This window comes from Megascapheus bottae, chromosome 31 (genome assembly GCF_031878675.1).
Source record: "Megascapheus bottae isolate mThoBot1 chromosome 31, mThoBot2.hap1, whole genome shotgun sequence".
NCBI lineage: Eukaryota > Metazoa > Chordata > Mammalia > Rodentia > Geomyidae > Megascapheus > Megascapheus bottae.
This window is the reverse complement of record NC_143539.1, coordinates 8,265,102-8,285,972: the sequence shown is the minus strand read 5'-3', so window position 1 is coordinate 8,285,972 and position 20,871 is coordinate 8,265,102. Positions and strand designations below refer to the sequence as shown.

At 52.1% G+C, this 20,871-nt stretch overlaps 1 protein-coding gene across 1 annotated transcript; it reads left to right on the top strand.

Moving 5' to 3' along the window:
• The first annotated feature begins 4,038 nt into the window (after positions 1-4,038).
• Lrfn3 (leucine rich repeat and fibronectin type III domain containing 3) lies at positions 4,039-11,357 on the top strand. Its single transcript, XM_090322237.1, has 3 exons — positions 4,039-5,246; positions 6,617-8,047; positions 10,737-11,357. The coding sequence occupies exons 2-3, from the start codon at positions 6,633-6,635 to the stop codon at positions 11,194-11,196; spliced, it is 1,875 nt and encodes a 624-aa protein (XP_090178363.1). The 5' UTR covers positions 4,039-5,246; positions 6,617-6,632; the 3' UTR covers positions 11,197-11,357.
• The last annotated feature ends 9,514 nt before the right edge of the window (positions 11,358-20,871 follow it).

Here is a 20,871-nt window from a genome sequence, read left to right as displayed (position 1 = left end):
TGGTGGTGGTTGGTGGTGGTGGTGGCTATAGGGCTTTAACTCAGGGCCTGGAAACTGTCCCTGAGCATCTTTGCTCAAGAATAGCGCTCTACCGCTTTGAGCCACAGTGCCACTTCTGGCTTTGCTGGTAGTTGATTGGCGATAAGAATCTCCTGGACTTTGTCTGCAGGGGCTGGCTTTTAGCCATAATCCTCAGATCTCAGCCCCCTGAGTAACTAGAATTACAAGCATGAGCCACCAGTGCCTGGCTATCCACTTCTAGCCTTTTTTTTGCTACTTCTTTGGAGATTAAGAGTCTCACAGACTTTGCGGCCTAGGGTGGCTTTGATTCATGATTCTCAGATTTTGGCCTCCTAAGTAGCTAGGATGGCAGATATGAGCTACCAGAGGCTGGGCTTAAAGTACTTACTTGAGTCCATGAATGAACTAAAGACAGGATAGAATCTAAGCATTCCTACTTCCATTTTGGATCTATGTCCTTTGCTCTGAGCCACCCTGTGTCTGTCACTGGACAGCCATCTTTGAAGTCAGAAAGGCCCAAATCACCAGCCAAGTGTCAGTGGCCCATTCTGATACAATGGCCTGTTAGACAACCTCCACACACCTAAGACTGAGACTGTTGTAACTCTGCATGCTTCTGTCCCCAGTCCTTTGTCTGTCTGTCTGTTTTTGCCAGTCCTGGGGCTTGAACTTGGGGCCTGGCCACTGTGCCTGAGCTTCTTTCGCTCGAGGCTAGCACTCTACCACTGGAGCTACCACACCACTTCTGGCTTACTTTTTATGTGATGTTGAAGAATCAAACCCAGGGCTTCATGCATGTGAGGCAAGCACTCAACCACTAAGTCACATTCCCAGCCCAAGACCAAAACTTTTTTTTATTTAATCTGTTGTGGGGCTTAAACTCAGGGCCTGGGTGCTGTCCTGAGTTCTTTTGCCCAAGGCTAATGCTCTACCACTTTGATCCATAGCTCTACTTCCATTGTCTATTGAAACTTACAGCTCCCTTCTGTACCTTGAAGATGGGAATCGTCCCTCTGTCCATCCCTCTGTCTCTTCCAGCTGTGCCAACTATTAAGGCAGCTCTCTACAGCTTCTGCAAGCTTTTCCTGAGCTTGCCAGACACCAGCATTACTGGCTGAGCTGGGAGCGTTAATGAACTTTGCTAATGAGCTGGAAAGATGGGCCCCAGGGATAAATTAATTTTAACTGCCTTTTTTTGTTTGTTCTCAGGCTTGAACTCAGGGACTGGGCACTGTCTCTGAGTTTCTTTTGCTCAAGGCTAGCATTCTACCACTTGAGCCACAGTACCACTTCTGGCTTTTTCTGTATATGTGGTACTGAGGGATTGAACCCAGAGCTTCAAGCATGCTAGGCAAACACTCTACCACCAAGCCACGTTCCCAACCTTAGCTGCAATTTTTCAACACTCACAAGTGTCTAAAGTTCATTCTGGAAGTTTTAACAAAGTTAGGGAGATGCCAGGGTGATGAATGCTAATACCCTTACCCCAGGTGATTCCTGAAGAGTGAAGAGAGCCCCGGAACCCCTGCAGTTAGAAGGATGGGGTCATGCCAACACAGGCCATCCTAACCAAGACAGGGTCCTATCTGAACCAAGGCTCCTTGAATGCTACTCCAAGTTCTCAAGCCAGAGTTGCAAACGAATCACTATGGTCTCGTGTGTGTGTGTGTGTGTGTGTGTGTGTGTGTGTGTGTGTGTGTGTGTGTGTGCTGATACTGGGACTTGGTCTCAAGGCTTTGTGCTCTTGCTTGGCTTTTTCAGCTCATAGCTGGTGCTGTGCATCTTGAGACACATCTCCACTTCTGGCTTTTTGGTGGTTATCTGGGGATAACAGTCTCTCCCCTAGGCTTTCCCTGTCCCAGAGCTAGCTTCCAGGGGATCCTCAGATCTCAGCCTCCTAAGCAGCTAGGGTGCTCTGGGCCTGGGCGCTGTCCCTGAGCTCTTCAGCTCAAGGCTACCACTCTACCCTTGAGCCACAGCACCACTTCCAGTTTTCTAGTGGTTAATGGGAGATAAAGAGTCTCACGGGACTTCCATGCCCAGGCTGGCTTTGAACCATGATCCTCATCTCAGCCTCCTGAGTGGGCTGAGAAAAAAAGGGCAAGAGACGAGGAAGAGAGGGACAGCATCAGCTCGGGCTACTCATCCCAGCTACTCGGGAGGCTGCGATCTGAGGATCGCCAGTGAAAGCCAGGCCAGTCCGGGAAGTCCAGGAAACTCTTATCTCCAGTGAAGCCCCAAAAAGCCAGGCGTGAAGTTGTGGTTCCTGTGGCAGTGTCCACCCTGAGAACACAAAAGGAAAGGAAACCTCAGGGGCAAAGGTCCAGGCCCTGAGGTGAAGCCCCAGAACTAGCACTAGAGAGGGAGAAAGAGAGAGGATGGAGGGGAGCTGGATGCAGAGCACTATGTGAAGTACCTCATCCTGTGTGTCCCTGAGCCCCCTGTCTGTGTGTCTGTCTGTGTGTCTGTGTGTCTGTGTGTCTGTCTATGTGTCTGTGTGTCTGTCTGTCTGTGTGTCTGTCTGTGTGTCTGTTGTCTGTCTGTGTGTCCGTCTGTGTGTCTGTGTGTCTGTGTGTCTGTGTGTCTGTGTGTCTGTCTGTCTGTGTGCCTGTCTGTCTGTGTGTCTGTGTGTCTGTGTGTTTGTCTGCCTGTTTGTGTGTCTGTCTGTCGTCTGTGTGTCTGTGTGTCTGTCTGTGTGTCTGTCATCTGTCTGTGTGTCTGTCTGTGTGTGTGTGTCTGTCTGTCTGTCTGTGTGTCTGTCTGTCTGTGTGTCTGTCTGTCTGTCTGTCTGTGTGTCTGTGTGTCTGTGTGTTTGTCTGCCTGTCTGTGTGTCTGTGTGTCTGTCTGTGTGTGTGTGTCTGTGTGTCTTGTCTGTGTGTCTGTCTGTGTGTCTGTGTGTCTGTCTGTGTGCCTGTCTGTCTGTGTGTCTGTGTGTCTGTCTGTCTGTGTGTCTGTGTGTTTGTCTGCCTGTCTGTGTGTCTGTCTGTCGTCTGTGTGTCTGTGTGTCTGTCTGTGTGTCTGTCATCTGTCTGTGTGTCTGTCTGTGTGTGTGTGTGTCTGTCTGTCTGTGTGTCTGTCTGTCTGTGTGTCTGTCTGTCTGTCTGTCTGTCTGTGTGTCTGTGTGTTTGTCTGCCTGTCTGTGTGTCTGTGTGTGTGTGTCTGTGTGTCTGTCTGTGTGTCTGTGTGTCTGTCTGTGTGTCTGTGTCTCTGTCTGTGTGTCTGTGTGTCTGTCTGTCTGTGTGTCTGTGTGTCTGTCTGTCTGTGTGCCTGTCTGTCTGTGTGTCTGTGTGTCTGTCTGTCTGTGTGTCTGTGTGTCTGTCTGCCTGTCTGTGTGTCTGTCTGTCGTCTGTGTGTCTGTCATCTGTCTGTGTGTCTGTCTGTGTGTGTGTGTCTGTCTGTCTGTCTGTGTGTCTGTCTGTGTGTCTGTGTGTCTGTGTGTCTGTGTTTGTCTGCCTGTCTGTGTGTGTGTGTGTATCTGTCTGTGTGTGTGTGTCTGTCTGTGTGTCTGTCTGTGTGTCTGTGTGTCTGTCTGTGTGTCTGTGTGTCTGTCTGTGTGTCTGTGTGTCTGTCTGTCTGTCTGTCTGTCTGTCTGTGTGTCTGTCTGTCTATCTGTCTGTGTGTCTGTCTGTGTGTCTGTTTGTCTCTGACCCCCATGTGTCTCTCGATCTAGGCCCACCTTCTTTTTTTTTCTCTCAGTCTCTGTGGGTCTGCAGGGATCCGGGCTCAGTACGGAGCCAGGGCTGTTGCCTGGAGCGGGGGTTGTCGCCAGGGACGCCGCCTTTTCCAGGAACCGGGGTGGCAGGTGGGGTGGTGGTGTCGGCTGCCTGCGCCTTTAAGGCCGGGAGCGCGCGCCGGCGCGGCGCGTGCGCGCACGCGCGTGGCCCAGGGTTCCCGGCGAGGAGGCCGCGGGAGCACCGGCGCCCGGCCCGCCCGCCCCGGCTCCCCCGCCCCGGCCCCGGCGGGGGAGGGGTCTCCGCACGCGGCCCCTCCCCCTGCGCCCCCCCGCCCCACCCCACCCGCGCTGCGGTGCCCCCGTCCCATCCCGCGTGTGCGTGTCCGACAGTCCGTCTGTCCATCCATCCACCCATCCATCTGTCCGTCCATCCTTCCATCTGTCCGTCCATCCACCCACCCGCGCCCAGGCCTCGCCCCGCCCGGGCCTCGGGGCCTGCCCGCCTGCCCTCCCCCCTGCCCACCGCTTCGGATCCCCCTTCTTCTCCTTTCTGAGCTAGGCCCCTCCTCTGCCACGGTCAAGGAAGCCAGCCGCGTCGGGCCTTGCACCTCGACATCGGGGTCTTGCACCCCGAGATTGGATGAAGAGATCTGAAAGAGCCTGGGAATCCTGACCCAAGACCAGCCAAGCCACCCTGAGATCCAGCTGTCCGGACCCTCCCGCCCCACCAAGACCTGGACCCTGAACCCCAGTCGGTGTCTGGGGTTAGAATCTCAGCACCAGTCCACAGAACTCCCTCTACCCCCTCCCCAAGATTTGGCAGCTGCATTCCATCATTTACAGCACGGGACCCCAAGATTTGGAGCTGGATCCCCTGGATTTGAGATCTGAGTTGACCCCTCCCCAGATCTGGAGCTGAACCTCTGAATTCTCAGCCTGGCCTGGCACCTTGAAATCTGGGACTTGACTTCCAAATCTGTACCCTGGAACCCCACTATTTGAGAACTGAACCCTGGAACCCCACTATTTGGGAACTGAACCCTGGAACCCCACTATTTGGGAACTGAACCCTGAGATTCAGGCCTCAGAGTCCAAGATCAGAATCGAGGACTTTAAGGGGGCCTTAACCTAAATGTGGGTCAGCAAAGTCCTTGCTGCAGACCCTGATCTACGGCTAGAGACCTCCACATTTTTACTGAATACCCCAATATCTGAATGCAGGGTCCCAATATCAAATTGCAGGATTGGACTTGGGACTCATACCTTTTGGGCTTCTGGACATTGCAAGACTAAAGCTGGGGAGATCTGACCCTGAATAACCCAAACCAGGATCTGGGCCTCTCAATCTGGACCCTTAGAGGTTCCCATGTTTGGAAGTCTGGGACCCTAAATCTGGAGACTCTGTGGCCACAGATTTTTAAAGCAAGACACCACACTCTGTAGAGGCGTTGGGGACGAGGAAGGGCTATTCAGATGCCCCCTTGCCAGAGCCCTGACCTCTGACCCCCTCGGAGCCTGAGGACTCTGCTCCCCAGGGTGGCGTCCAGCTCAGGTAAGGCCATTGTGACACCTCGGGGGGTAGGAAGGGTTTGGGGAGGAGCCTTAGGGGTGGGGGTGAAGGGCCAGGTCCTCTTGGGCACTCCTCCCCAAGGGGCGTGCCTCTAGCACTTGGAATAAGTGGCTGTCTCTGCCATTCTCTGACCTCTTCAACCGCCCTCCCCCCCCCACACACACTTAATGTCCTCTCCAGGTCTCTGACACTACTACTCCTTGCTGCTTCTTGCCATTCATCCACTCAGTCATCTCTCTTGTCTACCCCTGTCCTCTGCTGCCCTTTCCCCACCTCTCCATCTCCATTCACGTCTCCTTCTCTGAACATCTTCTACCTTCCTTCTCTTTTATCCTCCTTTCACCCCTGTCTGCAGCCATCTGACCATCTCTGCTTCATTGTTCTTCTGATCATTTCTACTGTCTCTCCTTCTCTCCACACCCCGGATCCTCACCAGCTGTCCTGATCTCTCAGAGCGTCTGATACTGCCTTTTCTCTCCCCTTACTGGCTTTTACCAGGTCCGATCACCTGTTTCTTTTCTTCTTCTTCTATCAGTACTGGAGCTTGAACTCAGGACCTGGTCACTGTCCCTTAGGTTTTTTTGTTTAAGGCTGGCACTGTACCACTTGAGCCACACCTCTTCTGGCTTTTCTTTCTTTCTTTCTTTCTTTCTTTCTTTCTTTCTTTCTTTCTTTCTTTCTTTCTTTCTTTCTTTCTTTCTTTCTTTCTTTGGTGATTCATTGGAGATAAGCCTGCTCTGTGAACAGAGCAGGCTGGCTTTGAACTGTAATCATCCAGATCTTGGCCTCCAGAGTAGCTAGGATGACAGGTGGGAGCCACCCAGCATGCATCCTGACAACTCTCCTATTTTCTGCCCATCTGTGCCCATCTTAAGCCGCTTCCCTTCCCTCTGACTGCCTTTGGCTCATTCTGTTCCCTCTGGGACTTTGTGACGCATCTGAGTATTTGACTATGTTCTCTGAGCTGGGTGCCAGTGGTTTACTCCTGTCATCCTAGCTATTCAGGAGGCTGAGATCTGAGGATCACAGTTCGAAGCTAGCCTGAGCAGGAAAGTCTGTAAGACTCCTGTCTCCAAATAATCACTAAGAAAGCCAGAGGTGGAGCTGTGGCTTACGTGGTAGAGTGTTAGCCTTGAGTATAAAAGCTCAGGGACAGCACTCAGGCCCTGAGTTCAAGTCCCAGGACCAGCACCAAAACAAAAACCATATTTTCTCACCTCTGCTCTCCTGATCTCAGACGAGGCCTTCTGTCCTAAGCGTTTTCTCTTGGGATTTCAGACCACCCTAACCTCCAATGGGGTCTCCCTCTTCTGGCCTCAACCAGCCCTAAACACCTTCCCTCTTCCCCGCAGGCCACCCCCACCCGAAATGGCCGTCTTTCCATTGCTTCTTTGCCTGCTCCCGCTGGCCCCCGCCTCCTCTCCTCCTCAGCCAGCCACATCCAGCCCTTGTCCCCGCCGCTGCCGTTGCCAGACCCAGTCGCTGCCCTTAAGTGTGCTGTGCCCAGGGGCGGGCCTCCTGTTCGTGCCTCCCTCACTGGATCGCCGTGCCGCCGAGCTGCGTCTAGCCGACAACTTCATCGCCTCAGTCCGACGCCGAGACCTGGCCAACATGACCGGCCTGCTTCATCTGAGCCTGTCCCGAAACACCATCCGCCACGTGGCAGCCGGTGCCTTCTCCGATCTCCGTGCCCTGCGCGCTCTGCACTTAGATGGGAACAGGCTGACCTCGCTGGGCGAGGGGCAGCTGCGTGGCCTGGTTAACTTACGCCACCTCATCCTGAGCAACAATCAGTTGGCAGCCCTGGCAGCAGGCGCCTTGGACGACTGTGCCGAGACACTGGAGGATCTCGATCTTTCTTACAACAACCTGGAACAGCTGCCCTGGGAGGCTTTGGGCCGCCTAGGTAACGTCAATACGTTGGGCCTTGATCATAACCTGTTGGCTTCTGTGCCTGCTGGCGCCTTTTCCCGCCTCCACAAGCTGGCACGGCTGGACATGACCTCTAATCGACTGACCACCATCCCACCGGATCCTCTCTTCTCTCGCCTGCCCTTGCTGGCCAGGCCCCGGGGTTCACCAGCCTCTGCCCTGGTGCTGGCCTTTGGTGGGAACCCTCTCCACTGCAATTGTGAGTTGGTGTGGCTGCGACGCCTGGCCCGGGAGGACGACCTCGAAGCTTGTGCCTCTCCGCCTGCTCTGGGAGGCCGCTACTTCTGGGCAGTGGGGGAGGAAGAATTTGTATGTGAACCCCCGGTGGTGACCCATCGATCGCCCCCTCTGGCTGTCCCCGCAGGCCGGCCAGCTGCCCTGCGCTGCCGGGCAGTTGGGGATCCAGAGCCCCGAGTACGATGGGTGTCACCCCAGGGCCGCTTGCTGGGCAACTCCAGCCGGGCCCGGGCCTTCCCTAATGGGACACTGGAGCTGTTAGTCACCGAGCCGGGTGATGGCGGCGTGTTCACTTGCATTGCTGCTAACGCGGCCGGTGAGGCCACCGCGGCCGTGGAGCTGACCGTGGGCCCACCTCCACCCCCTCAGCTCGCCAACAGCACCAGCTGCGACCCCCCGCGGGACGGGGACCCCGATGCCCTCACCCCGCCGTCTGCCGCCTCGGCCTCCGCCAAGGTGGCTGACACTGTGCCACCCACAGACCGCGGCGTCCAGGTGACTGAGCATGGGGCCACTGCGGCTCTGGTGCAGTGGCCGGACGAGCGGCCCATTCCCGGTATCCGAATGTACCAGATCCAGTACAACAGCTCGGCCGACGACATCCTCGTCTACAGGTGTGTGTGTGTGTGTGTGTGTGTGTGTGTGTGTGTGTGTGTGTGTGTGTGTGTGTGTGTGTGTGTGCGCGTGCACACACGCACGTGTGCATGCAGGGAGGAGGTTAGGTTGGAGGGAGAGTGGCAAAGGACTGGGGGTACAGCTGAGAAGGGACAGGGAGAGCAAAGGAAATGAAGCCAGGCAGGACTGGTTTGAAATGTGGCTTAGTGGTAGAGCGCTTGTCTAGCATGCATGAAATCCTGGATTTGATTCCTCAACACCACATACACACACACACACACACACACACACACACACACACACACACAAGCCAGAAGTGGTGCTGTGACTCAAGTGGTAGAGTCTAGCCTTGAGCAAAAGAAGCTCAGGGATAGTGTCCAGGCGTTGAATTTAAGCCCCAGGACTGGCCACAACAAAAAGCCATCAGGTAAGCCAGGCACTGGTGGTGATTCCATGCTTATCATCCTAAGCTACTCAGGAGGCTGAGATCTGGATCAAAGTTCAAAGCCAGCCCAAGTAGGAAATTCCATGAGACTCCTAACTACAATTAACCAACAAAAAAATAAAGAAAAGGAGAAAAAAAAAAGCTGGAAGTGGAATTGTGACAGTTCAAGTGGTAAAACACCAATCTTGAGCAAAAATAGTCCAGGAACAGGCCAGGTGCTGGTGACTCATGCCTGTAATCCTAGCTACTCAGGAAGCTGAGATCTGACAATCCTGGTTCAAAGCCAGCTTAAGCAGGAATGTCCATGAAACTTATCTCCAATTAACCACTAGAAAACCAGAAGTAGAGCTGTGGCTCAAAATGGTAGAGCACCAACCTTGAGCAAAAATGCTCAGGGACAGCGTGCAGCCCTGAGTTCAAGCCCCACAACCAATAAAAAAAAATTTGGAGGGAGGGAGGGACGGAGGGAGGAAACCAGGCAGTAAGGATAGCCAGAGGTGGGCAAAATGGATTAAAAGATACCTGATAACCAAGGTAAAAAATCAAGAAATCAAGGCAGGTGCCGCTGGCTCATACTTGTAATCTTAGCTATTGAGGATCCCAGTTCAAAGCCAGCCCTGGCAGAAAAGTCCATGAGACGTGTGTGTGTGTGTGTGTGTGTGTGTGTGTGTGTGTTGGTTGTGAGGCTTGAACTCTGGGCCTGGGTGCTGTCCCTGAGCTCTTCAGTTCAAGGCTACCCCTTGAGCCACATTGCCACTTCCAGTTTTCTAGTGGTTAACTGGAGATGAGAGTCTCTTGGTCTTTAGTGTCAGGGCTGGCTTTGAACCCCAATCCTCAGATCTCAGCCTCCTGAGTAGCTAGGATGACAGGCGTGAACCACCATGCCTGGTGATGAGACTCTTATCTCCAATTGATCACCAAAAAGCTAGAAGTGGAGCTGTGGCTCAAGTGGTAGAGTGCCAGCCTTGAATGAAAAAGCTCAGCAATAGTGCCCAGGCTCTGCCTTTAAGCCCTAGGACCAGTACCAAAAATAATATAAAGTAAAAAAGAAATTTAAAAACAACAAACAGATTCTAAAACAAGTTAAATCTCCAATGCACCAGAAGGAAATCTGGTGGGAGTTACAGGAAAAGTTAGGATAAGTAGAAACTGGGCAACAGGGATAAAAAGGGAATTTCATGACTGAGCTGGAAAGAAATAAGGTAACTGAGAGAATGAAATCCTCAGTGGTGATTCAGATGGCAGAATTTGCTGGAGACTACAAAGAGGATAATAGTAAGGCAATGAGACAGGAGGGACATATATTGGCAGGTTACAAGGAAATCAGACTACTGGGAGAGGGGAATTGGGTGGTTGGAGAATTCCAGCCATACACTAGCGGAAAATCAGTTGGCTGGACAAGGGAAATTAAACATCTGGAAAGAAGTCAAATGGAATCCGGAGGGAAGTTGGGAGAGGGTCTGGGAAAAGATTGGAAGTGAGATTAGAAATTGCATGGCCTGGGTGGGGTGGAGTAGAATAGGAGGAACAGAGACAATGGTCAAGGGGGAGTCAGACAGGCCTACAGCAAAACTGGACAGAAAGAGTTGGACTTCTCAGAAGGTGGAGGATCACTGTTCTAGCCAGCCTGGGCAAAAACTCAAGACGCATTTCAAAACCTAGCTAAAGCAAGCTGGGTGCTGTGCCCCGGCCTTCTCTTTTCTTCCTTCCCTTCTCCCTTTTTCTCTTTCTTTCTTTCTTTCTTTCTTGCTTTCTTGCTTTCTTTTCTGTAGCTCTTCAGCCCAAGGCTACCACCCTACCCTTGAGCCAAGCCCCCCCCTTCCCATTTTCTAGAGGTTCATTGGAGATCAGAGTCTCAGGTCCTTCTGTGCTGGGCTGGCTTTGAACCGTGATCCTCAGATCTCAGCCTCCTGGGTAGTTAGGATGACAGGCCTGAGCCACCTTGCCGGGTCGGACTCTTTTTATCTCTAATAAACAACTCAGGAAAAGCCAGACGTAGGGCTGAGCCTCAAGTGGTGGAAGGGCTGGTGTTGAGCGAAAAGGAGCTCAGGGACAGTGCTCAGGCCCTGAGTTCAAGTCCCATCGTGCAATGGTGGGGGGGGGATGCGGGAGCCCAGGGGACTCTGGTTTCCAGCCAGCTCACAGCCGTGGGGTGTGGCGGCCGGGAGCTGGGGGGCCGGGGTGTGGGGGGCCGGGGCGCAGGGCTCCCGGGAGGACTGACCCCCGCCCCGCCTGCCTTCCAGGATGATCCCCGCGGACAGCCGCTCCTTCCTGCTGAGCGACCTGGCGTCGGGCCGGACCTACGACCTGTGCGTGCTGGCCGTGTACGAGGACGGGGCCACGGGGCTGACGGCCACGCGGCCCGTGGGCTGCGCGCGCTTCTCCACCGAGCCGGCCCTGCGGCCCTGCGGGGCCCCGCACGCGCCCTTCCTGGGGGGCACCATGATCATCGCCTTGGGGGGCGTCATCGTGGCCTCCGTCCTGGTCTTCATCTTCGTGCTGCTCATGCGCTACAAGGTGCACGGCGGACAGCCCCCCGGCAAGGCCAAGGCCGCCCCCCCGGTCAGCAGCGTCTGCTCGCAGACCAACGGCGCCCTGGGCCCCGCCGCGCCCACCCCCGAGCCCGCCGCGCCCAGGGGCCACACTGTGGTCCAGCTGGATTGCGAGCCCTGGGGGTCCAGCCACGAGCCTGCGGGGCCCTAGCCGGCTCTCCTGGCTCCCTCGGGTCCCACGTGGACAGCAGGACTCGGATCCCACCAGGGACCCAGCCTCAGACTCACCAAAATTGCTCACGGTTTTTAAAAACTCGGACGGGGAGGGCTTCCCGGGCACCAGGGCACAACAAGAAAGTCCTATTTTTCTAAGTTTGGGCCCAGGCCTTTGCCCGTGTCTCTTGTCTGTGGAGTTTGGGAAAGGGCACAGCAGGTCTGGGGTCTGGGATTGATTCCTCTGAGAAGAGACCCCCCCTTCAGTCTGTGGGGTGACAGATGAGGAGGGTCATCAGACAGTCCTGGAGTGGCCCCCTGGGTGTGCTGGGCGCCTCTGCAGGGACGGTGTCGGAGGCAGTCAGGTCTTCATATGGTGATATCCAGAGAGGACAGAGCCGCCATCATGAGGGAAGCTGAGGGGACTCTAGCACAGGCTCAGTCCAAGGTGTAATCAGGGAAGACTTCCTGGAAGAGGAAGAGAGCTATATATGGTTTAAAACAATTGGGCAAAGAGCAGAGGGAGCCGGGCGTGGTGGCCCGCGTCTGTGATCCTAGCTACTCAGGAGGCTGAGATCTGAGGATCGAGGTTAGAAGCCAGCCCTGGCACTACTAAGCCTACAAAGCCAAGCTGTGAGACTCTTTTATCTCCAGTTAATCACTAGAAAATGGCGAGTGGGGCTGTGGCTCAAGGGTAGGGCCATAGCCTTGAGCTGGAGAGCTCAGGGACAGCGCCCAGGCCAGAGTTCAAGACCCATGACCCCCCCCCCCAAAAAAAAAGAGCAGAGAGAAAGCTGTTCCGGGCTCTGGGGAGGGGGCCTTGTGTTGTGTACTGTAAGTGGGGGTCGGGGGCAGGGTCTGAGCTGAGGAGCTCAGACTCTGGCTATGGTGAATTCTCAGCAGGGAAAGATGAGGTTCAGGTTTGGGCTTTAGGAAGATCTCCTCTATGGCTGTTTGAGAAAGTGGAACCAGAGGAAGAGACTGAAGTTGGGAGGCCCAGGGAGAGGCCAGAGATGCAGAGGTGGGGAAGATGAACTTGGAACTCTGCAAGGCTGAAGGGACAAAGAGGGAGTAGGTGACATAATCAGGAAGCTGGCTGGCCCAGGGGTGGAGCTGTAGGGCTGTCATGATGGGGGGGGGCTAGAGTGAGCCTCACCCAGGTCCCAAGTCCCAACCACGGGACCTGAAGACACAGACTCACAGAGAAGCTGGGAGCTGGTGGCTCACACCTGTCATCTTAGCTATGCAGGGGGTGGAGATCCAAGAATTGTGGTTCAAAGCCAACCTGGGCAAGAAAGTTCATAAAACTCTTATGTCCAATGAACCGCCAGAAAACTGGAAATGGAGCTATGGCTCAAAGTGGTAGAGCACTGGCCTTGAGCAGGAGCTCAGGAGCAGCGACCAAGCTAAAAAGACATAGAGAGAGCAGCACGAAAGGGGAGGGACGGGAAGGAAACCAAGCAATTTAGATCCAGTAACTGTGGCACTGAATAATAGTATGAACCGTGCAATTACCCCAGCAAGAACTGGAGTAGGGTTGTCCCCAGGGACAGGTCCACAGTCAGGTAATTTGTAAGTAATACTATGCTGTGATGGCTCACGCCTGTAATCCCAGGTACCTGGGAGGCAGAGATGGGAAGATCATTGTTTGAGTCCAACCCCTGCAAAAAAAAAAAAAAAGTGAGTGAGGGACCTGAAGATTGTGCTTACTTAGCACAAAGACCTAGATTCAATTTCTCAGTACCACATACATTAAAAAAAGAAAGTGGGCCGGGAGTTTGGCCTAGTGGTACAGTGCTTGCCTAACATCCACGAAGACCCGGGTTCAATTCCTTGGTACCACATACTTAGAAAAAGCCAGAAGTGGTGCTGAGGCTCAATTGGTAGAGCTCTAGCCTTGAGAAGGTCCAAGGACAGTGCTCAAGCCCTGAGTTCAAGCCCAGGACTGGAAAAAAAAAAAAAGTTAGTGAAACCCTTCCCCCACATGCACCCCAAATAAACCCTGGGCTGAGTGGGACAGCAATCACCTGTAACCCCAGCTACTTGGGTGGGGCAGAGACAGGAGGGTCAGGACCCAAAAGCACAAGACCCTATCTGAGACATAAACCAAAGCCAAAAGGGTTGGAGTGTGGCTGAAGTGACAGAGCACTTTGCCTAGTAAATGCAAGGCCCTAAATTCGAACCTCAATACTAGACAGGAACCATGGGCCCTGCAGTTCAAGCCTGGTTCAGCCCCTTGTCATGGAAGTGGTAGAGATCTAAGAATAGGTGACCTTGGAGCTTTGAGCATCTATGGTGTCAGATCCAGCTGGAATTAGGGGAGGGGGAGGGTACTTGTGTCCTGACAGCACCTGGGTTGGTACTGGGGGTGAGGAGTACAATGAAGAGTGCCCAAGATTACACTGGCTGTTCTCACCATCCACGCCCATGCCCCTTGCCCCGGTGGGATGTCACATCCTAGATTCTGCCAGAGTTCAGGGTGACTCATGGCCTTGGAAGTGAATCTTTGGAGGCTCAGAGGTGTGGTCTGGGACTCCAGCCCTCGGCAGCATCATGAGCCTGGTACCTGTGGGTGGCTGAGGTCACGAGAGGTGACGTCAGAGACTTGGGAAATGAAGACCTAAGAAGTGAGAGCGGTCGATGGAGGCCAGCTACAAACTACCAATTGCTACTCACGCCTGTCACCCCAGCTATTCCAGAGATGGAGATCTGAGAATGGTGGCTCAAAGCTAGCCAGAGCAGGAAAAGTCTGTGAGACTCTCCAATTAACCACCAGGGAACCAGAAGTGGAGCAGTGGCTTAAGTGGTAGAGCACTAGCTTTGACTACAAAAGCTCAGAAACAGCCAGCTGTGGAGGCTCACATCTGTAATCCTAGTTACTCAGGAAGCTGAGATCTGAGGATCAAGGTTTGAACCAGCCCGAGCACTTAAGACTGAGACTCTTATCTCCAGGTAATCACTAGAAAATGAGAAGTGGGGCTGTAGTAGCCTTGAGCTGAAGAGCTCAGGGACAATGCCCAGGCCAAGCTTCATGACCACAAGAGAAACACACACACACACACACACACACACACACACACACACACACACACACACACACACACACCCCCCAGAAAAAAAAAGCTTCTGCCATGAGGGGGAGCCAGAGGGCACAGTTCCTAAACTCTCCTTTTTTAAATTTTAAAATGTTACTTCAATGAATGCCTACTGCGTGCTAGGCACTGAAAATTTTGGTGCCAACCAAACCTAGAGCCAGCACTGATGGCTCATGCCTGTTATCCTAGCTATCCAGGAAGCTAAGTTCTGAGGATTTCCGTTTGAAGCCAGCTGGGGTAAGAAAGACGGAGAGACTCTTATCTCCATTGAAACACCAGGAAACTGGAAGTGCAGCTGTGGGTTCAAAGTGGTAGGGCAAAAGACCTTTGCCTTGAGCAAAAAAATCTCAGGGACAGCACCCAGGCCCCGAGTTTCAAGTCCCATGATGGACAAAAACAAATAATAACAACAATGCAGGTCCAACCCTGCATTATTTGATGAGGAACTAGTCGCAAGCAATTAGAAAGCATGCATAGGGACAAGAGGGCTAGGCAGGAGAGGCAGATCATCACACTGTGACCTGACCCAGGAAGAAAGGTGGAGGGGCAGACATGGTGGCTCATGCCTGATTTAATCCCAGCTACTAGGATGGTGGGTATCTGGAAGATAACAGTTCAAGGCCATCCCAGGCAAAAAGTTCACCCGATTGCCTCTGAACAAAGAAGGTGAACTGTGATGGGAGATCATGACAGACACAAAAACCAGAGGCTCTGAATGGAAGTACACACCTGATGACAGCTTAGGACAAACATAGAAGCAGAGAGGGTGAGAGGAGGAAGAGTCCTCACCAAGGATCTCTTATACCCCCAAGTAGAAACATATTAACACTGGGTCTAGGATTTAAAATTAAAGTTGAGCTGGGTATGGTAGTCTATGCCTGTAATCCTAGCTACTCAGGAGGTAGAGGTAGGAGAATCCTGAGTTCAAGGCTAGTTTAGGCAAGAGTGCAAAACTGTCTCAAGCAAAAGAACTGGATATGTGGCACACACACACACACACACACACACACACACACACACACACACGTAGGCGGGCTCAACAAGAACCCTAAATGTTTGGGGACAAACATCTTTAAGCACAGGTCCTTAATGAGGGATTTCCCAATGTAAGATGATGAATTTAAGAATTTTCTTTTCTTCATTCTTTTTGCCAGTCCTGGGCTTGAGCTTAGGGCCTGAGCACTGTCCTTGGAGTTTCTCAAGGCTAGAGCTCTACCACTTGAGCCTTAGCACCATTTCCAGCTTTTTTCTATGTATGTGGTGCCGAGGAATTGAACCCAGGTCTTCGTGCATGCTAGGCAAGCACGCTACCACTAGGCCAAACTCCCGGCCCTTTTCTTCATTTTTTTTTTCTTATTGGTTCTGGGGCTCAAACTCTTGGCTCGGGTTCTGTCCCTGAACTCCTTTATGCTCAGGGTTAGTGCTCTACTACTTGAGCCACAGGGCCACTTCAGCTTTTTTCTGTGGTGATAAGAGTCTCAGGACTTTCTGCCTAGGCTGGCTTCTTACTGTAATTCTCAGATTTCAGCCTCCTGAGTAGCTAGGATGATAGGTATGAGCCACTGGTGTCTAGCAAGAGTTTTATTTTCATCTTGAGAATTTTCTCTGTGGAGGTGGGGGTGGGGAAGAGAAGGAGGCCAGAAAGGCAGCTTACAGAATGTCAGTGGTAAGTACTTGAAAAATCTTTTTCTGTGAGAACTTGTGAACATGGGCTGCTGGAGGTGAATGCCAATTTGGCAAGAGCTCATGGTAGAAAATGCAAGATTTCAAAGGACTTTCTTCTGAATCTCTTCTGGCTTCCACTCAGGGGAACCCCTGGGGTACATTTCACACTCCTTAGCCCTCTGGATACAGCAACAACTTCTGCGTGAGAAATTCCTTTCCAACTGCTGGCCCTGGGGTGAAGATCAGATCTTCCTTCTCAACTTGCTTCCTGGGGGGCGGGGAATCTGCTCATTCCAGTGCCTTAGTTTCCTTCCTCTGCTCCTGTCCCAAGACTTGGCACCATAAAGCTCTCCTCCTCTCAGGTCCCAGCTCGGGAGACTCCTTCCAGGCTGCAACCCACCCATCCACCCTTTGCTCCTTTCTCCAGCCCCTCCTCATCCCCAGTGCTTGCTTCTATCAGCCATGTGGGTTCTTCTGCAGGCCTGTCTCTAAGTTCCTGCCTCAGTTTCTCCTCTAGTCCCAAATCTTCCTAAAGTCAATCTTGACCCTCCTCTGCTTAGAAGTTTCCAAAAGTTCCCTAAGGCCTTAGGGACTTACTCTGTGTTCTGCAGGTTAGCATTTCCAAGCCCCTGTTTTCCCCTTGAACCATCTCCACTTCAGTCTGGAAGGAGTTCCTAACGATTCCCAGAAGGCCAAGGAGACAGCTTGTCTTCCTCCACCTGCCCTCAATCAGCCAGTAAAAGATTTGAAGCAAGCCACAAATGAGGCCACGAGATGAAAACTGGCTTGCTTTCTTTTTTTTCTGGGACTTGAACTCAGGGCATCGTGCTTTTGCTTGGCTTTTTCACTCAAGACTGGGTGCTCTATCATTTGAACCATACCTCCACGTCTAGATTTTGGCTGGAGCTAAGAATCTCATAGATTTTTTTTTCTTGTGAGGAAAAAAAAAATCTAGGCTGGCTGTGACCCTGGATCCTCAGATCTCAGTCTCCTGAATAGTTGGGATTGTAGGTGTGAGTCACAAGTACCCAATGGAAAGCAAGGTTTCTTCTTTAGCTCACTCCCCGCCACCCCCGCAAGCTCCTGAACCTGCTCTCCTCACTGGAAGCAAGGGCTGTAGAGGAGGAGGAGTGCAGGCTACCAGAACCTGAAGAAGAAGGCAGTTAGAAGCTAAATAAGGGCCTCTTGCCTTGGCCTCGCTGCCTAGATCCTCCACAGCACAGGAACTGTGCCCAATTAGCCCTCCCTGGTCTGGAGGCAAACCCAGGGGCAAGTGGGCCACAGGAAGCCCAAGAGCCCTCATAGCTCTGTGGATAGATAATCCCTTTTCCACATGAGGCAACTGAGGCTCAGCAACAGAACCAGATGAGGATTAAAATCTGCACCAGGGGGGGCTGGGAATGTGGTCTAGTGGTAGAGTGCTTACCAAGCATGCTTGAAGCCCTGGGTTCGATTCCTCAGTACCACATACACAGAAAAAGCTGGAAGTGGCACTGTGGCTCAAGTGGTAGAGTACTACCAGCCTTGAGCAAAAGAAGACAATGCAATGAGAAGCACTTCCTGGCATCCTCACCAGCGCTACTGCTGTCAGGGGCCCCCAGGCAGTGGTGACACAGACACCCGGAAGGCAAGCTTGTCAGCGCCTCTGTTTTCCAAGAAAACTGTGAAAAAATCCTGGGCCCTAGAAAACCCACAAACGCAGCTGTTAAATCTGGGGGAAGCAAGCCTAGAGGAAGTCAGAAAGAGCTGTCAGATCTGAAGCGTGTGTGTGTGTATGTGTAGGTGTTGGTGCTTGAACTCAAGGCCTGGGTATTGTCTCTGAGCTTCTTTTGCTCAAGACTGACACTCTACCACTTGAGCAACAGCTCCACTTGTAGCTTTTTGGGTGGTTCATTGGAGATGAGCGTCTCATCGACATTCCTGCCCAGGTTGGCTTTGAACTATGATCCTCAAATCTCAGCCTCCTGAGTAGATAGGATGTCAGGTGGAAGCCACCTAAAACATTTCTCTCCTCCCCCACCAGTGGTGGTGTAGAAGGGTGTGAGTCCAAAGACTTACAAACAATCCAGGCTTTATGAGTTGAGTAGCAAGTGCTTTTATATATAATGTAAGCACATTATATATTTCTCACAGTCACCCTGGAGGCAGATCTTTTTATTATCCCCATTTTATGGAGAAGGCAATTGAAGGTTAAAGGCGTTAAATCATCGCCCAGAGCTGCACTTGAAGCAGGTGGTTTTCTGGTAACCAGAACTCGCTAGGGCGCTGGGAAATAAGTGCATTGCTTGGGGCTTGATGCTGTCCATGGTTCTGAATGCCCAGTGCTCTGGGACTCAGGATTTTCCTTGGAATTATGGGGCTTCCATTTCACCTCAAGCCCTGGCCAACAGTAGAAAACCAAGCAGACGAGAGAAAAGGGGAAGGAAAGCTCAGAGAGAGGCTGAGGTGTCTCAAAAGCAAGGAGGTGAACTTCAACTCATTTGTTCATTTATTATAACTGGGCTCCAGAACCAGGGGCTCAGTTCTGCTCTGAGCTGCGTGGCTGAGCATAAGTCACTTCCTCTCTCTGGCCCTCTGTATTGTTCTATGTCTTCGGTGAAGCTGGGATCACAGACATGGAGCACTGTACCCTGCTTCTTGGTTGAGACTGAGTCTCACTAACTTTTTGCCTGGCTGACCTCAAACTGTGATTCACTTGATCTCCATTTCCGGAGTCGCTGGAGTGTCAAGTATGAAGCGATGTGTCTGGATTGTATTGCATCTTGATTTTTAAAAATAGGCAAATCTCTTCCAAACAAACAAGAATATCCATTAAAGGTTTGCTTAGGAGGGTGCTAACTTCTTCCTTTCCTCCTCCTCCTCCTTCTTCTTCCTCTTCCTTGCCAGTCCTGGGCCATGAACTCAGAGCCTGAGCACTTTCCTTGGGTTTTTCTCAAGAGCAAGTACTCTACTACTTGAGCCACAACAGCACTTCTGGCTTTTTTTTTTTATGTATGTGGTACTGAGGAATCGAACTCAGGTCTTCGTGCATGCTAGGCAAGCACTCTACCACTAGGCCAAACTCCTGGCACCTAACCTCATATTCTTACAGCCATGGAAAAATAAGTGTCCTTCCCTGGGCAGAAGGAAGGAATATAGCTAGATGTTAGTAGATCACGCCTGTAATCCTAGCTACTCAGGAGGCTGAGATCTGAGGGTAACAGTTCAAAGCCAGCCCATGCAGGACAATCTGTGAGACTCTTATCTCCAACTACCAAAAACCCAGAGTGGAGCTGTGATTCAAGTGGTAGTGTCAGTTTTCAGTGAAAAAGGTAAGGGGCAGCACACAGGCCCTGGCTTAAAGCCTCAGTAATGGCACCTGTATGCGTGCGTGCGCGCGCGCGCACACACACACACACACACACACACACACACGCACAGATTGGGCACTGGTGGCTCACTTCTGTAATCCTGGCTACTCAGGAGGCTGAGATCTGAGGATAGAGGTTTGAAGCCAGCCCCAGCAGAAAAGTCCTTGAGATTCTTACTTCCAATAAATTACTCAAAAAAAAAAAAAAACTGACGTAGACAGGTGCAGTGGCTCAAGCCTGTAATCCTAGCTACTCAGGAGGCTGAGATCTGCGGATCAAGGTTCAAAGCCAGCCCGGGCACTGAAGTCCCGGAGACTCTTATCTCCAATTAATCACCAGAAAATCAGAAGTGGCGCTATGGCTCAAGGGGTAGAATGGTATCCTTGAACTGAAGATCTCAGAGACAATGCCCAGACTCAGAGTTCAAGTCCCACCACTACCAACAACAACAACAAAAGAAAACCTGGATGTGGTGCTGTGACTCAAACTGATAGAACACTAGCCTTGAGCAGAAGAAAGCTCAGGGACAACACCCAGGTCCAGGGTTCAAGACCCACATAAAAGAATACAGGTGTGGGCTGGGAGTTTGGCCTAGTGGTAAAGTGCTTGCCTAGCATGCACGAAGACCAGGGTTCGATTCCTCGGTACCACATACATAGAAAAAAAGCCAGAAGTGGTGCCGAGGCTCAAGTGGTAGAGCTCTAGCCTTGAGAAAGTCCAAGGACAGAGTTCAGGCCCTGAGTTCAAGCCCAGGACTGGCAAAAAAAAAAAAAAAAGAATACAGGTGTGAGTGTGAGCACATCTGGGCAAAATCAACCTGCAAATTGTTTTTGGAGTGACCTGCAAAAAGACTGTGCATTGAGTGTGTGTGTGTGTGTGTGTCCATGCGTGCACCTGCTCTGCTCTGGGGGTTGGACATGCTAAGGAGTGACCTGCTTCTGAGCAACTTGTACCCTGGCCCTGGGGATTTTTTTTGCCAGTCCTGGGCTTGAGCTCAGGGCCTGAGCACTGTCCTTGGACTTTCTCAAGGCTAGAGCTTTACCACTTAAGCCTCAGCACCACTTCTGGCTTTTTTCTATGTATGTGGTACCGAGGAATTGAACCTGGGTCTTCGTGCATGCTAGGCAAGCACTCTACCACTAGGCCAAACTCCTGGCCCGGTCCTGGGGATTTTAAAGTAATTGAATCTGTCTCTGTTTACATGGAGTCTGTGTGCTCCAGCCCACTGCAGTCTTGTTTTAGGTGAAACTGCTAATTTCTGTACTGTTCCCTCAGCCCTACCCTTTCTCTGCCTGCATAGACTCAGGCCTGCTTCTATGTAGATTGGGAATCCTGCCAGCTTCAAATGTTGAGTTTGCAGAGAATGTGGATGTGGATGTAGGGAGACTCAATACCAGGGTCCAATTCTACTGTATCCTCTGTGTGTGTGTGTGTGTGTGTGTGTGTGTGTGTGTGTGTGTGTATGTACATGTGTGTGGCAATATTAAGGTTTGAACTCAGTTTCTGGGTGATGTCCCTGAGATTTTCTTTCAGAGACAGTACTCTGCTGTTTCAGTCTGAGCT

What these genes read in the sequence shown, in the direction of transcription:
- Lrfn3 (XM_090322237.1), top strand. Translation starts at nt 6,633, where the DNA reads ATGGCCGTCTTTCCATTGCTTCTTTGCCTGCTCCCGCTGGCCCCCGCC. An exon ending in GACGACATCCTCGTCTACAG is followed by an intron (nt 8,048 to 10,736) that starts GTGTGTGTGTGT and finishes CCTGCCTTCCAG; the next exon opens with GATGATCCCCGCGGACAGCC.